General features: G+C 45.6%; 2 protein-coding genes across 2 annotated transcripts in view; one reads left to right on the plus strand and one right to left on the minus strand.

The window, feature by feature from the left end:
* The window catches only part of EFCC1 (EF-hand and coiled-coil domain containing 1), a 115,155-nt gene extending 106,313 nt beyond the window's left edge, over positions 1 to 8,842 (minus strand). The window contains exons 1-2 of the mRNA XM_084839935.1: positions 7,978 to 8,842; positions 2,993 to 3,402 (exon numbers count right to left, since the gene is read on the minus strand). Of these exons, the coding sequence (XP_084696061.1) occupies positions 2,993 to 3,402; positions 7,978 to 8,727 (1,160 nt within the window). The 5' untranslated portion in view covers positions 8,728 to 8,842. The remainder of the gene's footprint in view (positions 1 to 2,992; positions 3,403 to 7,977) is intronic.
* A 6,000-nt stretch (positions 8,843 to 14,842) lies between these two features.
* Positions 14,843 to 21,326, plus strand: part of CFAP92 (cilia and flagella associated protein 92 (putative)) — a 112,804-nt gene continuing 106,320 nt past the window's right edge. The window contains exon 1 of the mRNA XM_084839938.1: positions 14,843 to 14,914. The gene's annotated coding sequence lies outside the window, so the exon portion shown is untranslated. The remainder of the gene's footprint in view (positions 14,915 to 21,326) is intronic.

The raw sequence follows: 21,326 nt of genomic DNA on the forward strand, positions 1-21,326 counted from the left end.
CTTCCATATGTTTCATTATACAGCCGCTAGATGGCACTGTGGTCTAGCTCCTCATATTGCGGTTTTTCCTTTTTTCACAAGGGAACCCAAGCGGAATGCAAGCACTGTAATCTGATAGCTCATTATCTCTGATCTTTTACAAAATGGAATAAAGGTCATTGAGTGCAAGAGATGGCCTGGTGTTTGACCATGTCATCTAAAGAGCCTGCAAACTTCCATGAGTCACCAATCTCAATATCAGAATAAAAGCTCCATGTGCAGAAGCCCTTTGTCAGGGTCAGTACTACAGGCAACGCCAACAGGCAGTACAATTACAGGAAGTTCCAGAGAAGAGCTCAGTTATCAGGGAAATACAAGGTAAGGAGCTGGTGCACAGATGTTGTTTCAGCAACCTGTGCCTAGAATGGAAAGCTTTTAGGCCTGCCCTTCAGAGCACAGGTGCAGACCATCAGTGCCACCCAAGGAATGGTTTACTTGTGAGCAGAGCCTTACTCATGAGTATACCTTTATTCATGAGGCATCTGCATTCCTCAGACTTCTGCATCAGGCAGCCAGCCAAGCCTGCACCTTTGGGCACCTGCATTCCCTAGGTGGAAGCTTGGGATCTGCCTCCGAGTCCCAGAAGGGGCTAACTCCGTTATGAGGGTAAGGTCAATGGCTGTCTCCCTCAAGGGCCCAGGATTCCCTTGATCTGCCTCAACGGCAACTTCTTTGCAATATTTGCCTCGGGGGACTCCAGGCCATTCTACGAAGAGGAGTCTTCCAAAGAGGGCATGACACCATCCTTATTCTCCGAAGTGATTTTGTTGTTGTTGTTCTTGGGAGAGTGAGATGGGGCAGGAGCTGGTGGAGAACTGTGTCTGTGTGTGTGAGCAAAGTACAGGTGGGAGGCCTGCTCAAGGTGGGCTGTGCCCAGCTCAGTTCTGCTCACAAGGATTCAAGCAGGGGTTGTCACCAGGTCGAGCTTCAAATTCTCACCCAACTCCTGTAAGTTGTGTTGAATATTTTTTAGAAAACGAACTGTCTTCAGCGAACCTAAGTCCTGCCTCGCTAACCTTTTAGAGTTCTTTGAGAGTGTCAATAAACATGTTAGACAGGGGTGATCCAGTAGACAATGTTTACTTGGATTTCCAACAGGCTTTCGACAAAGTCCCTCAGCAAAGACTCCTGAGCAAACTTAGCAGTCATGGAATAAGAGGAGAGGTCCTCTTATGGAGCAGTAATTGGTTATAGAACAGAAAGCAGAGAGTAGGAATAAATGGTAAATTATCCCAATGGAGGAATGTGAATAGTGGGATCCCACAGGGATCTGTGTTGCAACTTGTTCATAAGTGATCTGGAATTAGGAGTGAGCAGTGAAGTGGCCAAGTTAGCGGATGACACCAAATTATTTAGGGTGGTTAATACAAAAAGGGATAGTGAGAAGCTCCAAAAGGCTCTCTCCAAAGTGGGACAATGGGCATCCAAATGGCAAATGCGGTTCAATGTAAGCAAGTGTCAAGTGATGTACATTGGGGCAAAAATCCCAACTTCAAGCATAACCTGATGGGATCTGAGCTAGCAAGTGACCAACCAAGGAAGAGATCTTGGGGTTGTGGTGGATAGCTTGATGAAAATGTCAACCCAGTGTGTGGCTGCTGTAAAAAGGCAAACTCCATGTTCGGTATAATTAGGAAAGGAATTACGAATAACACTGCCAATATCATACTGCCCTTATACAAATCTATGGTGTGACCACACTTAGAATACTGTGTACAGTTCTGGTCACCGCACCTAAAAAAAGATATTGTAGTGCTGGAAAAAGTGCAGAAAAGGGCAACTAAAATGATCAAGGGGCTAGAGCATCTCCCCTAAGTGCGAAGACTATATCAGCTGGGATTGTTTAGCTTGGAAAAAAGACGAGTACGGGTAGACATGATAGATGTCTACAAAGTCATGCATGGTGTGGAGAATGTGGATAGGGAGACTTTTTTCTCCCTCTCTTATAATACTAGAACCCCATGGAGCTGAGATTCAGGGTAGATAAAAGGAAGTAATTCTTCCCACAGTGCATTGTTAAAGTATGGAATTCACTTCCACAAGATGCAGTGATAGCCACCAATTTGGATGGCTTTAACAGGAGATTGGACAAATTCACGGAGGATATCGATGGCTACTAGTCCTGATGGCTCTGTGCTACCTCCAGTATCAGAGGCAGTCACTGGGGAACATGAGTGGGAGGGTGCTGTTGTGCTTGTGTCCTGCTTGTGGGTCTCCCATCAACAGCTGGTTGGCCACTGTGTGAACAGAATGCTGGACTAGATGGACCCTTTGTCTGATCCAGCAGGGCTCTTCTTATGTTCTTAACTGAAGCAGTATTTCTATCTATACTTCCCATTAAATTCAGCGGTCCACTTTAGAAGATCGCTCCCCAAAGCAGTTGCTGGCTAACCTAAAGCCAAACAAACAATATAATAATGACCATGGGCTTTATCGGCAGAATCCCTTCAAGCCTAATGGCCTGAAATACTGTGCAAAATAACCTAAAGAAAAGGTATGCGGTCCTAGTGCAAGAGAAATCTCATTGGGTAGTGCTGTGCAAATATTAATTTAAAGCTAAAATGCAACATGTGTAACCAATACCCTTAATGATAACCAGCTGCTTTTTTTTTTAATGGCCTCTCCCATTAGATTACATGTTACCCTTTCTAAACATCAACTCCCATAATACCATTAATAATGCCTCCCAAATTAGATTGTTAACATCTGCTGGGCTTTTGGTCAATGGCATGTTAGGCTTTTCTTTGATGGTCTCCGCTGTTACCAATAAATCATGCTTGCTGTGGCATTAACTAGAAGGGAGATAAGTAAAGCTTTGCTGGGAGTCCCAACTAAGAAAATAACTAGGTAGAAGCTAATTCTCTACCCACATTTCAGAAGACATTTACAACTGGATTTGCAACTCACCCTTGCAATGTCTAATATTTATTTACTTCTGCAATTTCAGGCTTACCTATAATATTGTAGCTCAGATTCTAGCTGCTGGATATATATTTGCAATTGCGGCACTTTATGGGCTTTAGCTTCAAGTTCCTTTACTTTTCCGAGGCTATTGAGGACAGCGTGTCTCGCTTCTTCAACCTTCTTCCTCATTTCTGCTTGCTCCCTCTTCAGGCTGCGGTTGCAGTCTTCTAGGATGACTAATGCTTCATGAGAATTTCTTAGTTCTTTTTCCAGTTCTTGATTAAACCTAATTGCTTCTTCAATTTGTCCATCCCTAGAACTACGGATTAGTTCAACTTCCTTCAGAACACTTTGAAGGCTCTTGGAAGTCTGGGACTGGCTGTTAGTTAATGGTCTCCGGTTTCCTAAAAAGCAGGTCCCATTTTTCTTATGATTGGCGTGGCTTTTCCACAGTCCCACCTACAGTCAGCAGGGACAGGGGGAGAAAGGAGCAATCAGTGTTTTAACCAAGGAGATTTGTTTTAATGCTCTTTCAGTCTATGGTTTTTGTGTGTGTTTTTAAAGGTAAATATGCGCCAGTACCATATCCAATCGCTAAATTAACAGACAGCCATGTACAAATCCTTCTGTCTGGATTACATCACATTACATTTTCTTACATGAAAATGAATATTCAAGTAATATCCCTACCCCCATCCCTTTCAATTACATGTGTTGGAAGCCAATACATAAGGTGGCTTCCCAATAAGAACACAACAACATGATCTCAAATCAAACAAGCCACTGATCAACCTGCCACCCACACATTAAGACAGGGGTGGGAAACCTGTGTCCCTCCAGATGTTGGTGGGCTACAACCCCCATCAGACCCCAGCCAACATGGCCAGGGGTCGGGGATGATGGGAGTTGTAGTTCAACAGCATCTGGAGCATCGCAGTTAATATATACACAGCCTATGACATGTGTATATCTCAAACCCTGCATTCATTTGCACACATGCCAACATGAGCATGAATACTTGTACAGGAAAAGCTGCTGTGTTAAGTGGTTCTTAGCCTCTTGGCAGAGTGAGAACAAAAATAACAAAATTTGGAGGTAGGCCACTGTGAGGCATACTAAGCCATCCACATGCTAGAAGTTATACAGGTACAAATATACAAGGTTTACCACCACCATTATGCTGCTTATGAAGTGGTACATTCTTAACCTTTCAAGCAAATATACCCACATATCCATACAGGATAGACTTGCATATATTGTTATTTATTATAATTATTTGTTTAAAACATCTATATCCCACCTTAAAAAGTCTGACAAACCATTAGAAAACACAAGATTCAGTTCAACTTCATTAATAATACATAAGACCAACAGGATAGCAGCTAGTCTTACATACACACACACACACACACACACACACGCACAAAGTTGACCCCAACACACACCAAAGATTCTCAGAGATTTAACCTGAAAGAGAGGGAAAAAGAATGGGTGCTAGATGCTCCTCTCTGGGGAGAGGGTTTCACAAAGTAGGGGCTAACAAGGCCTTATCCCTGGTGACAATCCGGGTGCTCTGACTTCTTTTTGCGCACCATTATTAACTTGCACCGAGGATGGGACAGGATCACATTTGCTTTTCTCGCTTCTGTGTGCACGCAATCTACTTTTTGAAGGTTGGATTCAACCTTTGCCCAAGTGGGGAAGTCCACTCACACAACAGGACTTCCCCGTCCTTTCCTCCCCCTTGCACATGCCCCAAATCTGCTCTGGAGAGTCCCCCAACCCTCCAGAGCAGACTGCAGTGGGGCACAGGGGGCTGCAGGAGGAAGAGGAAATCAATTCCACCAGTGGTTCCCTTCTGCTGGTAGAATGACTCCATCACTGAATGTGCCCGTGCACATACAACCGTCTATGCACACAGGTCTATGTGTGTGATCTGAACCTTGTCTTTTCCAGGCAGAAAGGTCTTACTTTCAAGTAAAGTCAAACAAGGTAAGTGTGGGAAAGACACAGGAAGCATACAATTTTTCATACTAAAATAGAATATGTTGGGAAAGATTTTGAGAGATTTTTCCAGGGGTTCCCTGGTTGGACAGCACTACTAAGTTGTAGACTGCAACTCCATATCCATTTGCATGGCTGCACATCTTCTGCAGAGATTGGCACACTTTTTAGTGTTACGGTGTCATAACATCTGAAAATTATTGTCATGAGATAATTTCCCTATTAACTCAGATTATAGGAGTCATTGATTCCATGTTACTACATTCAAAGGCCACAATCTAATGCAGAGTGAAACACACCGATTTCAGTGGACTTTACTGTTCCATCCTATACCTGTCTACTCAAAAGTAAGTCCCATTGAGTTCAATTTAACCTTATTAATACTTTTCAGACCAAAGATTTTGGTGAACTAATGATACAATGAAGTAATAAGCAAACATATTGATCAGGAAGCCTTGATTTCAAAAGTCATACAGTTGTATCCAGCAGGTTGTGTCCATAAGAACATAAGAGCCCTGCTGGATCAGACTAAGGCCCCATCTAGTCCAGCATTCTGTTCACACAGTGGCCAACCAGCTGCCCATGGGAAACCCATAAGCAGGACATGGCTGCGACAGCACCCTCCTGCCCATGTTCCCCAGCAACTGGTGTACATAGGCATCCTGCCTCTGATACTGGAGGTAGCATAGAGCCATCAGGACTAGTAGCCATTGATAGCCTTCTCCTCCAGGAATTTGTCCAACCCCCTTTTAAAGCCATCCAAATTAGTGGCCATCACTACGACTTGTGGTAGCAAATTCCATAGTTTAACTATACACTGTGTGAAGCAGTACTTCTTTCTATCTGCCCTGAATCTCTGACCAATGTAAATTCCTTTAATCTCTAAGGAGGATTTAAACTGGATACAGGCCATGGTAAGCAATCCCTAAGGCAGTTGATCAACAAATACTCCAAGCATAAATGTATTATATGGGAAAGAGTGCCTTCTTTTTTAGTGGAAGTTGCTTGTATGATCTGACTTTTTTAATTGGTTGATCCTGTACATGGAGATACATATATCTTCCCAAAATCAAAGAACTGAGTCATCTAAACATCTGAAACACCATCACTGCTGATTTTGATTTTGGTGCACTTAGGGCACAATCCAATGCATGGCTAGACAGACAAATATACTACAACTCCCTGCATTCCCCAGCCACGCGGGGAGTTGCAGCAAGTTTTCCTGTTTAAACATGCATAGGATTGTGCCCTTTGTGAATCTGCATTTAATAGGGAAGGACCAACTGCTCCCAGCCTATCTTAAGGAGCGCCTCCAGCAACACCAGACAGGCCGCTTAACAAGATCAGCCTCGGATGGCCTTCTCTCTGTCCCATCAGCCAGGACAGCTAGACTGGTGGGGACGAGGGAGAGGGCCTTCTCTGTGGTGGCCCCCACTCTGTGGAACTCCCTCCCTAGGGAACTCCGTCATGCCCCCTCTTTAATGAGCTTCCGTCGTGCATTAAAAACGTGGTTGTTCAGGCAGGCATTTGGGGTGGGTTAGGGTATTTTTTTTAAAAAAAATTTATGGTAAAATTTTATTGTTTTAAATTGTTTATGGTGGGTTGTACATCGCCCAGAGTGGCTGGGTGACCAGTCAGATGGGCGATTAATAAATTTAATAAATAAATAATATGAACCTATCTGTCTGCTCATCATCTGACGCTCTCCTGGTCATTCTTCCTCTACCCCTCTTCACACATTACAGTAAATGCATGTGTGTGGAAGGAAGTGGGAATTTATCTCCTATTTACTCAAAAGCCTTCTTGAATAGCGCAGTCTTTGCCTGCCAGTGGAAGGACAGCAGAGAGGGCGCAAACCTAGCCTTGTGGGGGAGGGAGTTCCACAGGGTGGGAGAGGCCACCAAAAAGCCCCCCCCCTCGTCACCACCAAACAGGCCTCTGAAGGCAGCAGTCTCCAAAGAAGAGCCTGGATTGTTCAGTCGCATACCTGAGGTCCTTTTGCCAAAGACTAACAGGACTTCAGGGAGGACAGAAAATAAAGTAACAACATGTTTGTTCTCATCTTGGGTGGGGTCGGGGACAAAACTTTCTAACACTTGCAATATTGGCTTCAGTGACCTTTCAGTTTTACACATGAAGTCCCAAGTGTGAATGGAAGCCAGAAGCCCAACTTTTAAAGGTAGGGTCCCATTACCCAAATGATACCCGCCCTTCTAGGAAGGAGAAAAATTGAGGCTCTTGATTTCTTTCCCAAACTTATTACCAATATTCTCTCAATATATCAGAATTAGGTATCTCACAGCATCCCAACATCGTATAGCAAAGTTACTCTGCACTCATGTAAAGGTGATTGAGGAAGACTGAACGGTTCCTCTGCGCATACAGTCACTTATGGGCGAAGAACAGTCCTGTGTCCTTTTGCAAGTTGCTCTTTGCTTCATCTTTGCTTACTGTGTGCATAAACCAGGGATTAGCAGTGAAATTCTCCCATACACAGTTAGTTCAAAGTAAGTCCCACTACAACTAATGAAGCTAACTCCCTAGTAAGTGTGTTAAGGATTGTGGCCTTAGAACGGGCATTGGCGATTCAAGGAAAGGCCATCTGCACATTCACAGAGGTACTCTTCCTTTCAGCCTGGCTTATACGTAGCAGGTTCAGATTTGGTGGCAACTCCGATGAGTGTTTATGCCATTAAGCCAGGGATAGGCAACCTGACCAGACGTCTGCCTACAACTCCCACTGGCCCCAGCCAGCATGGCCCGTGGCATTATGGGAGTTGTCCCAAACGTCTGGAGGACACCGAGCCGCTTGCCCCATCCGCTTTTACACCACGAGAGTCCCATCTGAGCAGCGGAGAGCGTGGTTGGGAGGGCTCAGTCCGGCCGCCCGGGGCGCGCGGCGCGGCGAGCCCCCGCGGAGGGTGCTGCGGGAAAGCCCGTGCGCGCGGGCTCCGAGGCAGGCTCGCTCCTCGCTCCTCGCCGCTGAGCCGCGCCGGACGAAGCCGCGCGTGGCGCCGCCGCCCCGCTCACCTGCAGCGCCAGGCACCTGGCGTCGCTGCTCTGCACGGCCGCCCGCATGTCCTCCACCAGCTCGCGCAGGCTGGCGTTCTCGTCCTCGAGCCTGACGATGCGGTCCTCCGCCTGCTCCAGCGCCACGACCTCCTCGTAGCACTCCCGGGAGCACGAGCCCGGCGGCCGGCGGCACTCGGGGCCCGAGCCGGGCGGGGAAGGCGGCGGCGAGCAGGCGCCGCCGCCCTTCTGGTGCGCCGCGCCGCCGCGCCCCGCGCCCCGCGCCGCCGCCTTCTCCCGGCGGCGGCGGAGCGGGCTGCGGAGGCGGATCTGGGCCTCGATGTGCTCGCTCTCCTCGCCCCGCGGCAGGCGCGCCGCGCCCAGGCCGCCCGCCGGCGCCGCCGGGCAGCCGGCCTTGGTGCGGAAGTAGCCGCACAGCTTGGCGTGGAACTGGCGGAAGGTCAGCTCGGGGGACAGGTCCTCGCAGAGGCCGGCCAGCTCCTCCGGCTCGGCGGCCGCCTCGCCGCCGCCCTCCTGCAGCCCCAGCACGCGGCAGAGCGCCTGGAAGTCCTGCCCGGCGATCTTGCCGTCGCCCTCGCCGTCCAGGTGGTGGAAGATCTCCTGCAGGTACTGATCCAAGCCCGTGGCCAGCACGATGATCTCGTTCTCCACGCCGCGGTCCAGCCCGTAGTGGTACGCCAGCGCGCTGACCAGCCACTGGGTCCGCCGCGCCGGCCGCCGGTAGGGATCGCAGGCGTCAGACGGCTCCATCCTCTTCGGCCGCCGCCGCGCACCTCTGCTCGCGGCTCGCTTCAACCATGCTTCGCCGCTGGGGCCGCGTTCCCCGACGGCTGGACGCGCCGCGCTCCTCTCCGGGCCGGACCCGCCCGCCCCTCCTCCCCTCGCTCCGCCCCCGCCCCGCGAGTGGGAGCGCGGGATGGGCTCGCGTCGGACGGTCGTGGTCCCCGGCAGCGCGCAAGGGAGACCGCGTTGGGGAGCGGGTTGTTTGGAAATAAATCAACAGTGATACGCCGCTTTTCGGCCCCCCCAGGGATATACGGGGCCCCAACGCGGCTCCAACCATACTAAAAGCAGCCGCCATCAACTTCGTTTGTTTGACTTGTATACCGCTCAACAGGCAAATGCCCTCGTAAAAACCGTAATACAATCATAAAAAAACAATCAAAACAATCCTTAAAAACCAAGATCAACAACAATAAAATAACAAAACAAAGATACAACAACAGCATTAATAGGGCAATAGTAAACACTGAAAACATCTTAAAAAATTAAAAAGCATCAAACCAAATTAAGACACAGAACTCTCTCAATAAAAACATCACTCAGATGTTCTAGGCATCGGGCAGTATCCAAAGCACCGATGTCAGCAGGAAAGTTTGGACGCTCAGGCACCACCCGTGATGCTCCTCCCTCCCATTATCAGAGCTGAGGCTCTTTTTGGACAAGCACCCTTCCCGCCCAGCACAGAGAAGGAGGTCAAACAACCACATTTACCTACAGAAAACTGCCTCCCTCACACTTTTGGCTCAACGTCTCTTTCTCTAAGAAAAGTTTGCTTGGGAATGCTCAGAAACAAGCCAGCCATTTGCTTGGGAATGCTCAGAAACAAGCCAGCCCTTTATCAGGACACTCAAACATATGATACACATGCATGGACCACAGGTCTCATTCAGGTCAAGAAAGCTGGGATATTTATACACATGATGCTTAGAACAGATTTTGCATCTTCCCACGTCTGTACTTGCAATTGTAAATACATTGTTATTGTTGTTGTTCAGTCGTTCAGTCGTGTCCGACTCTTCGTGACCCCATAGACCACAGCACACGAGGCCTTCCTGTCCTGCGCTCTCTTCCGGAGCGTGCTCAAGTTCATATTCTTTGCATCGGTGATGCTATCTAGCCATCTCATCCTCTGCCGTCCCCTTCTCCTTTTGCCTTCAGTCTTTCCCAGCATCAGGGTCTTTTCCAGAGAGTTTTCTCGTCGCATTAGGTGGCCAAAATATTTGAGCTTCAGCTTCAGTATCTGTCCTTCCAATGAGCACTCAGGGTTGATTTCCTTTAGGATGGACTGATTTGACCTCCTTGCAGTCCAGGGGACTCGTCTTCTCCAGCACCACAGTTCGAAAGCATCAATTCTTCGGCGCTCAGCCTTCCTTATAGTCCAGCTCTCACAGCCATACATTACTACTGGGAAAACCATAGCTTTGATTAGACGGACCTTTGTCGGCAAGGTGATGTCTCTGCTTCTTACTATGCTGTCTAGGTTTGCCATAGCTTTCCTCCCCAGGAGCAAGCGTCTTTTAATTTCATGGCTACAGTCACCGTCTGCGGTGATCTTGGAGCCCAAGAAAATAAAATCTGTCACTGCTTCCATTTCTTCCCCTTCTAAATGCCAGGAAGTAATGGGGCCAGATGCCATGATCTTCGTTTTTTGAATGTTGAGTTTCAAACCAGCTTTTGCACTCTCCTCTTTCACCCTCAACAAGAGGCTCTTGAGATCCTCTTCGCTTTCTGCCATTAGGGTGGTATCGTCTGCATATCGGAGGTTGTTGATAATTCTCCCGGCAATCTTAATTCCGACCTGTGATTCATCCAACCCAGCGTTTCTCATGATGTACTCTGCATATAAGTTAAATAAGCAGGGTGACAATATGCAGCCTTGTTGTACTCCTTTCCCAATTTTGAACCAATCGGTTGTTCCATGTCTGGTTCTTACTGTTGCTTCTTGACCCTTGTACAGGTTTCTCAGGAGACAGGTAAGGTGGTCTGGTACTCCCATCTCTTTAAGAATTTGCCACAGTTTGTTGTGATCCACACAATCAAAGGCTTTAGCGTAGTCAATGAAGCAGAAATAGACATTTTTCTGGAATTCTCTTGCTTTCTCCATGATCCAGCGAATGTTGGCGATTTGATCTCTAGTTCCTCTGCCTCTTCGAAACCCAGCTTGTACTTCCGGTAGTTCTCGGTTCGCATACTGCTGAAGCCTAGCTTGTAGGATTTTGAGCATCACCTTGCTGGCATGTGAAATGAGCGCCATTGTGCGGTAGTTTGAACACTCTTTGGCATTGCCCTTCTTTGAAATTGGAATGTAAACTGACCTTTTCCAGTCTTGTGGCCACTGTTGAGTGTTCCAAATTTGTTGGCATATTGAGTGCTTCACTTTAACAGCATCATCTTTTAGGATTTTAAATAGCTCAGCTGGAATACTGTCATCTCCGCTAGCTTTGTTGTTACTAATGCTTCCTAAGGCCCACCTGACTTCACCCTCTAGGATGTCCGGCTCAAATTCAGTGACCGCACTATCATGGCTATCAGGGACATTCAGATCTTTCCTGTATAGTTCTTCTGTGTATTCTTGCCACCTCTTCTTAATCTCATCTGCTTCTGTGAGGTCCCTGCCTTCTTTGTCCTTTATCATGCCCGTCTTTGCACAAAACTTTCCCTTGAGATCTCCAATTTTCTTGAAGAGATCTCTAGTCTTTCCCATTCTGTTGTTTTCCTCGATTTCTTTGCATTGTTCATTTAAGAAGGCCTTCTTGTCTCTCCTTGCTATTCTCTGGAACTCTGCATTCAGTTGGATATATCTTCCCCTTTCTCCCTTGCTTTTTGCTTCCCTTCTTTCGTCAACTACTTGTAAAGCCTGATCAGACAGCCACTTGGCTTTCTTGCATTTCTTTTTCTTTGGGATGGATTGAGTTGCTGCCTCCTGAACAATGTTATGGACCTCCGTCCATAGTTCCTCAGGCACTCTGTCTATCAGGTCTAATCCCTGAAATCTATTCCTCACCTCCACTGTATATTCATCAGGGATATGATTTAGGTCATACCTGAATGGTTTAGTGGTTTTCCCTACGTTCTTCAATTTCAGCCGAAATTTTGCAAGAAGCAGCTCATGATCTGAGCCACAGTCAGCTCCAGGTCTTGTTTTTACTGACTGTATAGAGCTTCTCCATCTTTGGCTGCAAAGGACATAATCAATCTGATTTCGATACTGACCATCTGGTGATGTCCATGTGTAGAGTCATCTCTTGTGCTGTTGGAAAAGAGTGTTTGCTATGATCAGCGTGTTGTCTTGGCAAAACTCTATTAGCTTTTGTCCTGCTTCATTTTGTACACCAAGGCCATGCCTGCCTGTTATCCCAGTGATTTCTTGACTTCCTACTTTAGCATTCCAATCCCCTATGATGAAGAGGACATCTTTTTTTGGTGTTAGTTCTAGAAGGTGTTGTAGTCAGCTAGAACATACATTCACTTTTAAAATACCATTCCTTGACTTGCATGGTCGACTTTTACATTAAAAAAATATTATTTCCCATCTTTTTCATGGTTCACTTTTACTTTTCAGCTATTGCTTTTTGTACTGGAGGAATCCCTTCCCTCTGCTCCAGCGCTGTGTGGTTACAACCTGTGGAACTCTGGTGCAGAGTAGAGGCGGGTGGGTGCAGTGGAGTGAAGAAGCCAGAGGGAGGAAGAAGCATTGTCCCCATGTGCCAGGATTTAATGCCTGCTGCTTAGGGGTGGTTCTTGATAGACAGGTCCTAGTGGTACCGATTTTTAAAAAAAGGTGGAAGAGGTGAGAAAATACAGGAGAGTTACAAATGGAAGATGACATCTGGATTCCCTTTAAAATTCTGTGAATGAGGCAGGCAGGGCAATTGCAAAATAAAAGCCTTGTTTCAAAGCACTGAAAGCATATGATGCTTACAACACAATCCTACTCAGAAGTAAGTGCCATGGAGGTCAATTGGACTTACTCTCAGGTAAGTGTGTATTTCATGTAGCATTGCATTCTTATTCAGGTGTAGTCCCATTGGACATAATGGGATTTACTTGTGAGTAAACATGCATGTATAGTCTGCAAAATGTCAAACAAAATCAACCATAGCCTTTGCAGATTCCGTCATGCTTAGGCTCATTGACCTCAATGGGACTGGACAGACTGCAGCCCTCTGTTGTGCTATTCCTGTGTGCTCCAGACTTGTACTGAAGAAGCAAAGAGATTTCAAACAGGACTAAAGAAAAAGAAAGTTCATGATAAGGCTGGGCCTTGCTGGGAAGGGGTGAGCAACTTGTGGCCCTCCAGATGTTTTAGCCTACAACTCCCATGATTCCTCACTGCTGGTCATTGTAGGCCAAAACATATGGAGGGCCACAAATTGCCCACCCATGGTGTAGTGAGAGACAGGAGGTAGCACTGGTGATACTAATCATTCCCTCTCATCCCACAAAGGGCTAGATGAGCTCTCCTATTCTGGATTGGTGCATTGGGGGAACACTGAGCCAATGTTATTCTTGTGTCCCATTATTATTGTGTTCCATAGTTCAGCCCATGTGGGACACAGACCAAACCTATTGCACAACACTACAGCTCTGTGTGAATCAAAAGTCTGCCCTGGAATACACCCAGCATGATCCCTACAGTTGTGTTGGAAGCAAAGATTGGTAGTAAGAGACAAACCGTCTTTCAGGGAGACTTGTCTGCCATAGTTGACTTTCTCACTGAGAATCACTTCGAAGTATATAGTTTGAAAACTGTTGTTGCACTACATTTCTGGAGGAAAGATGTCTTCTGAAGTATTTCAGTATCTCAATCAAGTGTGCGTATAATTCTACAATAGGGCAAATAATTAAATACTAATTAAGACAAATGTTTAAAATGCACTTGAAAATGGTCAATATCCTCCTCCTTATTAGCTGGACTTTTAAAATACACCTTTCATTCTGAAAATATTCCCACTCATTGTCAACCTCAAGCAACTTTTCAGTGGAATTAATGTACAAAAGCAGGAACTTAAAATGGAAACGCTTGCAGACCTTTTATTATAGCAGCACTACTCAAAGGCCACAGTAATAATTCAACAATGTTTTTGTTTAAAGATCAAAGAATAATACTCCTCAACATTTTCATTCCTGCTTTTTGTCAGCAAAGAGGTCATGTTTTCTTGCATTTCTGCTTGGTGCGGCGTTCATTTCTAACTAAATAAAATTTCAAGAATGAAGTTGTCACTAGGAATGTAAATGTTATAGGCCTGTTTTTCAAGACACAAAAGTAAATGTTCAATTTCAATGACGTAAGTAGACTCACAGGAGTCACTGGAACTACTAATGCAATTACAGGAGACAATGGAACTCTACATGTGCCGAACAGTGCAATCTTATGAATATTTACTCAGAAGTAAGCACCACCATCTTCAGTGTGGCTCACTGTCAGGTTAGTGTGCATAGGACTGCAGCCTAAAAGTACTTTGCTGGATTAAACACTGTGTTTCATGTTGCTGTGGATTCTTTTGGATTCCATGGGCTTGTGACAGAAATTATCTGTCTTGTGATTTGCTGGATGTAACTTCAAAATATGTTTATTTGCTCACTCTACAACAAGTAAGTAAAAGAATCAATGAATCAATGTGTTTTCAAAAAAGCTGTGAAGGCAGAAATATTTCACTGATGAAGTCACCTGCCCCTTAACCCCAAGTCATGTTTGGTGAAGCACAAAGTAGTTCACATTGTGTATATACTTATGCAGATGTTAAAACTATCCCCTTTCTTCACATGAGTAGATGCAACAAACTGAGAGGGATTCCTGACCAGGCAGCTGATGGTATAATATTTGCTGATTAAAATGACTGTCCTCTTTCACAGTGAGCTGAGAATAGTTACTTAATTTCATCGGACTGAATATCCATGGTAAACTCTTTCTGAGGAACAAAGGAGCCCATTGACCTGTCTGCTTTAATAAAATCCAGATTTCTGATTATTCATATGAGGAAACGTGGACACTGATAACATAAAGCACTCCATAGGCATTTTGCTGTCAGTCCCCCAACAGCTCAAAACTGCAGGATTAGAATCTTGTCATCTTATATTCACATACACACTGAGTACTGTACGGTTATGGCCTTTGTTTCGTGTGCTCCAGATGATCATCGTACAACTGGAGGTAACTAACTATAACATCGTCCTAACTGATATCTTGCAGTGTGATCCTTTCCTCAAGTTATGCTCACTGGGTGGGGGCAAAATTGCTACTAAATTCCTTATGACAAGGAACAAAAGGTTATGTCACTATATGGGATTTATGGCACTAGCTTTATGCAGTGCTGGAACGTGATGCTAGCAGTACACTGCCAGTGCAAGGCCTGGTGAAGTGAGTGGAGTTGGGAGGTGTGGTGGCAGATCTATCTCTTCTATAGCTTCTGGGCTGTATGGCTGGGTGTTTGGGAGTCTAGGCTCTATTGCAAGTCTCTGCAGTGTAGTTTGAGAGGTGGTCGGCATAAGTGAAAGGCTTGGGTTCTAGTCCCGGGGTTGTATCCAGCGTTAGTCCTGCTTAAAGCAGACCTACTGAAATGAATGGGAAATCAGTTAGACTAACACTGGATACTGCTCTCGATGTCTCTTTTTTGCATCTGATATTGTTGTTGCTGTCAGGATCCCCAAAAGATAAGCTTTGTCTTGTGGAGGTCATGTCCGACCATCTCTGCAAACTCACATTTTCCGCATCCCATTGCATTGCTGTGTCCCTGTGAGCCATCAGGTAGTTCCTGTTGCTACTTTTTGTGCCTTGCCATTGTACTATCCCCCTTTTCTTTTGCAAGGGAGAGGGCAGGATGCACAATGCATGTTCCTCTTAAACAGGAAACAATACACGTCTTGTGTGGAATGTCTGTGTGGGATCACTGGTACCACACGAGCACTCAACCTCTTCTCTAGGGAAGCCTGTCACCTATGGACTTTTCATGCAGGCCTCTCCTAAGCACAGCTGTGTGGACCTGGCTGGCTGATGTGATTTGGAATGGTACCCTTTCTTCCCTCTGTGGTCCTAGCTTTTTCCCTGGCAAAAGGGCTGTAGTGTACAGGCCTGGGCTTGGGCTGCCACAGTATTAGGGTGCAGGGAGGAGGTGTCCCATGAATATCGGTATCAGTTACTACCTCCCTGCCCAACCCCTCCACCATTGAGGCAGGCACTGTGATTTCTTCTACTGCCTGTTGTGTGTCGAGGGTATATGTGGAGTGGAGTGAATGATCTCATGGGGATGTTTGGCCATCATCATCTATTGATTGCTGTCTTTTATACATCTCTGATGGAGGGGTGTCATAGCCAGTCATGATCTGTGGATGGCAGTGAAGTTGCCAGTGATACCTTGGGAGTGGCTGTCAGCATTACTACAATCTCTCTTCTTTTTCAGCGGTTGCTCTTTTCCTTTTTACTTTGTCGCTGCAAGGCTAGTGTCACCATGGCATTACACAAATGTAACACTGGTGTAAAAGCTGGTAAAGCAAGACCATTGGATCAACATGCCTGAATAAATATGCTCTGTGAAGGCAGGGTTGAACTGGTAATGAAATTTAAGCTGCATTTTCCTTTATTTTATGCATATGAAAATTCAGCTGATTCATGTTTAGATTGGAAAAGGACATCTGAAACACTTTTTAAAAATGCCGTATCATGAATGAATATGATTTCTTCATTTTATGGCATAGTTTGCAAATATAAAACCCCATTTCCTATCTAAATTTTTAAGGTTGTTAATTATAGGATAGAAGCTGTTATTTTGTAGCAGCCATCAACTCTATGGCTGGAAACAGGCTGTCCTTATTAAAGTTCATGTCACAACAAATGATTCCCTCAGGATTCATACTTCTTTTTGTATTTAAGTCTTGCATTCTCTTCATTCATGCAACAGTTTCCAGGTTACTTAACGTATTCCATTAATAATTAAGAATGAAAGAAAAATAAGCAGAAAGGCCACACCCATCCTTAATTTCCCCACCAAACTGTATGCAATATTACATCTGTTATCTTCATGCCTTAACTGAATGGATCTTAGGCAAGCACTAAGGCAGATGTTGAAACAATTACATTTGGGTTGTCCCAGCTATTTCAAATAGTAAAATGTCCCCCAAGTGGAGATAATTGATGTAAAGACTAACAAAATCTTTACCAGACTGTAAAAGTGTCAACATAAATTTTATCAGAACACCTGCAGTTTCCACATGAGTAGCTATTGAGTTTTTCTTGGTCATTTCTCTCACTGGAATAAAGGCACTAAAATGGTGCTGAAGGACACTAGGCCTTTGTTGAACTGCTAACTGCCCATCTGCTGTTCTTCTACTTTAAAAGAAGAGAGGATGAATAATTTGAAAGTTAAGTATTTGACTTTTTATTCAGTGCGATAAAAAGGAAATGCACTAGTCGACATGACAATTCATGTTCACATCCATTGAAATAATTCAATAAATTGATGTGACATTTTGAGGTATAAATACCCTGTCCTGCCCCCATTATTAGAAAATACCATTGTTTTCCATAATGAGATTCTACTGTAACTGAAATAATTCAGTACAATGCAACCCATAGAATGGTATACTGTATGTGTGTTTACACATGTTAAATATGTGTTTACTTCAGGTTACTGCCCATATTAAACAAAAACTGACAAACTTCAATTGTAGATGTACACTTAGAGGGTAGATGCACACAGACTGCATATTTAGTGTTTCTTTTTGGTGTAAGGAACTGTTACTTGATCACTTGTGCATATGACACTTCCATTGTTAATCAGTTTTCAAGAAACATTCATAAGACCTCAGGCAATTGCTTAGCAAGTGGAGGTAAGGAGATAGCAAAAGCATTTGTTGGGTTAATTCAGCATAAGCATACTGATTATGCCATCCTCCTCAATACATCTCAGGCATAAAAAGTGTTCCTGCTATTTACTGAGAGACTGAGAAAACATATTGGTTATAGAATCCATACTTCAACTTTTAGAGTTTGAAGACTTCATATAATAGTGGGATACCTAGGCTACATTAACATTACAGATGGCAAATCACTTGATGTGTTTCTTAAGTTCCATTTAGCAATATGTTACATCAGTACCATGGTAGCCACTTGAAACTCTGTGAGTGCAGTTCCTCCATGTGGGAAGCTGTTTGTGTGAAGCTGTCTTCCAGACTCCATATGGTTCAGTTGATTTTAATCATGCCAGCAGAATTTTCTAAAAAACAGAGTTCATATTGATGTGCTAACTTGTATGGGAAGCATGCAATCCACTTCATAGTTTCTGATGTGTATGGTGTTCATGCAGTTTCATACTGAAGTAGTTGGCATGCTGATCATGTAACATGATCTAACCCATATATAGAAATGGTAATGTACATAAAGCAGGGGTGAGCAACTGTGGCCCTCCAGATGCTGTTGAACTACAACTCCCATCACCCCTGACCATTGGCCTGGTTGGCTGGACTGATGGGATTTATAGTCTAACAACAATTGGAAGGCTACAGGTTCCTCACTTGTGGCGTAAAGCTGTAATAAATGTTCAACTTATTTAGGGCGCAATCCTATGGCCACTAGACAGCGGCTAGATAGCCATAGGATTTTTCGTTTTCCAGGAACTGACTTTGGAGCAAGCACTCCGAGGTCATTTCTCAGAAAACTGCCTCCCCACCCCCTTCCCCTCCAGGACATAGGCAGCACATTTCGTCCCCAGCCCCGCTCTCGGAAGATCAGCGTGGAGCGGGGGGAAAGGGGGCGTTCCTGGGGGTGGGGAGGGGATGGTGGAAGCACTGTTACAATGCTTCCTATGCGCTGTCCGGCCTCCTCCCCCCCACTCCAAGACACCCCAGCTAGACAGCCAAAATTGCCCGTCTACTCACAAATGCAGGGCAGCCAGAATGTGGAGAAGTTCCCCTCTGCACTCCGCTTGCCTTGCATTGGATAATCGACCGCCTCTGAGTTCGGCGACGGCCCACTATCCCCATAGAATTGCACCCTTATTCTCACAAGAATGCTGTGAGGAAAGTTGTTGTCATTGTGATTACAGTTGTGAAATTCAGACTGAAAACTAACAACAGCTGAAATCCATCTGGTGATAATTGCTTGAGATGAGATTGAAGAATCCAAGGCCAATATTAACACAGGTTTATACACTGCCCCAAGACATGCTAGCTACCATCTGACCCCCTTTCCTGAGCAATGTAAAGGCAACTACATAGATCCACTTAGTTATGAGAAGAGTCAAGGGTAAGCAGGTTAACAGTGAACATGAGAACACAGGAGGCTGCCTTATATTGAGCCAGACCATGAGTCCATCTAACCCAATATTGTCAACACTGACTGGCAGCAACTCCTCAGGATTTCAGGCAAGATTCTCTCCTAGTCCTACTTGGGAGAGGCCAGGGATTGAACCTGGGACCTTATGCATGCAAAGCAAGTTCTCTAGCACTGAGCTAGGGTCCCACTGAGCTAGGGTCCCACTGAGCTAGGGTCCCTAGTGTCAGAGAACATTTGAGCCTTCTAAAGATGTCTATTCAGAAGTACGTCTCACTGAACTCAATGGTACATTCTTCTAGGAAAGGCGTACAGCATTGCAGCATGGAACAAAAGGGGCAAATGAGGTAGGACAGGCTGGGAGGCACCCTGTATGCTATTTACTTGGGACTACAACTGCCACCACCCATGTTATTCTACCATACGTACTGTATATAAATTTGACTCTCTATAATACTCCATGCTTCTGATGAAGTGGGCTATAGTCCATGAAAGCTTATGCCAGAATAAATTTGTTAGTCTTTAAGGTGCCACTAGACTCTAGTGGAAGAGGGACATATAGTGAAAGCATTCAAAGGCCAGTATCTATGGCCTCATTAAGTAATCCACAACTGTAATGCCCATAAGCTTCCCAACTGACAGGCTGCTTGAACCAAGGGGAGATAGGATTCAGCCCCTCCATGCAAGCATATCTGCTTCAGAAGAGCTTAAACAGCTGTCCCCCCACCCCACAGATCCCCTTGTGGGAAAATTCTGCAGCCTGCTTTAGGAAGCCACAGGTTGGAGCTGTAATAATTCTGTGTCAGCAAGGAGTGTGGCTGCATCAAAGGCAAGCTGCTTTCTTTCCTTAGAAATGCACAGGGGTTTGCATCCAGTGGTGTCCTTCCACCAGTAGAACGAACACTGCTGATAGATCAAACCCCCCCTACAGCCCCCCCATGTTTTCCCAAATCTATTCCAGAGAGCTGGGGGACCTTCCAGGGTAATTGTTTTGGGGGTGGCTGTAACGAGCTGCAGAGGGAGGAGGAGAAGGGTAAGCCCTGTTGGGTGAGTGAAAGTCTGCTCATGCAATATTGGTTTCAGCCCAGTGCACTGAGAGGGGAGAAAGGTTTCTTGTCTCTTTCAATCCTCCCCATTCATGCTCAGACATCAGAAGGAACTTTGTGGGGAGGAATTGGCAAACAAATGATTTTCAAGCTTGTCGAGGCTCACCTTTTCCCACCCCAATGCTTGTTTCACCTTGTTCTCATGCAAGCCCTTTTTAAAAAACAGGATAAGTGTGCATTTTCAAACAGGAAAAATGCGCACTTTCTCCAGTGCACACTTTCCCCATTACTAAAGTGTAAAGATGTGTCCTTTTTAAAGTGCGCATTTTCCAAAAAGGATGCATTTTGCTAATGTGATTGCAAGCTTGAGAACGAGTTAGCTTTTTCTGAAAATTGCATTCACGGGAGGGGTTACTAGTGGGGCATTTTTGTCAGCTTTTCTAACGTGAATGAAATTCTCCTACATCCCTAGTTGTATGCAGGCAGGCTCCTTCTTCTAGGGATGGACGAAAGTCCCTTACCTGATCCCGAAGCTTGCTTCACGGTGAGGGGGAGGCGCTCCGTCCCTCCCCCTGAAATTCTGGCCGGGGGGAAGGCGCCCCGTCCCTCTGGCCACGAACCCTCCTCTCCTGCCAGGACGCAAATGGCAGTAGCCGTAGTCGCCGCCGTTTGCGTCCCTGCAGTCAGCCGTGATAGGCTATGTAAATGTTTACGTAGCCTATCACGGCTGACTTAAAAAAAAAAAGCGCGTATGGCACGTGTAGTCTACGTAAACATTTACATAGACTACGGCGAAAATAAGGGGAACGCTATTTGCGTAGCGTTCACGTAGCCTATCACGTTTGTTTTTTTACTTGGAAATGGCGGTGGCGGCGGCCGGTCAGAAGACTGGCTGCCGCCTCCGAGCCGCCACCGCCAGGGACATTCGAACAAGGTTAAGTCCCGTCCCGGGGGGCAGACCGTTTCTCCACCAATTTTGGGGGGCCAAATGCGCTGGCATTCGGCCTCCCCGAGATTCGTGGAGAAATTCTCTGACATCCTTACCTTCTTCACCAGTAACTCCTTGACTCACAACCAGCCCAGAAGCAGAGCACTCCTGAACAGTGACTTCTCCAGCTGGGTTTTGGTGAGAATACTACTGTCTATATTTGCGTGTGTCTGAGAAAATAAGTATGAATGCACGCTCAGTGTTTCACTGTATCTTTTCAGTAGAACCCCGAGTCGAAGCAGGCTGCTTCAGATCACTTTGAGCC

The sequence above is a fragment of the Heloderma suspectum genome, chromosome 2 (genome assembly GCF_057233095.1).
Source record: "Heloderma suspectum isolate Gila_16-S chromosome 2, 16-S_ref, whole genome shotgun sequence".
Lineage (NCBI taxonomy): Eukaryota > Metazoa > Chordata > Lepidosauria > Squamata > Helodermatidae > Heloderma > Heloderma suspectum.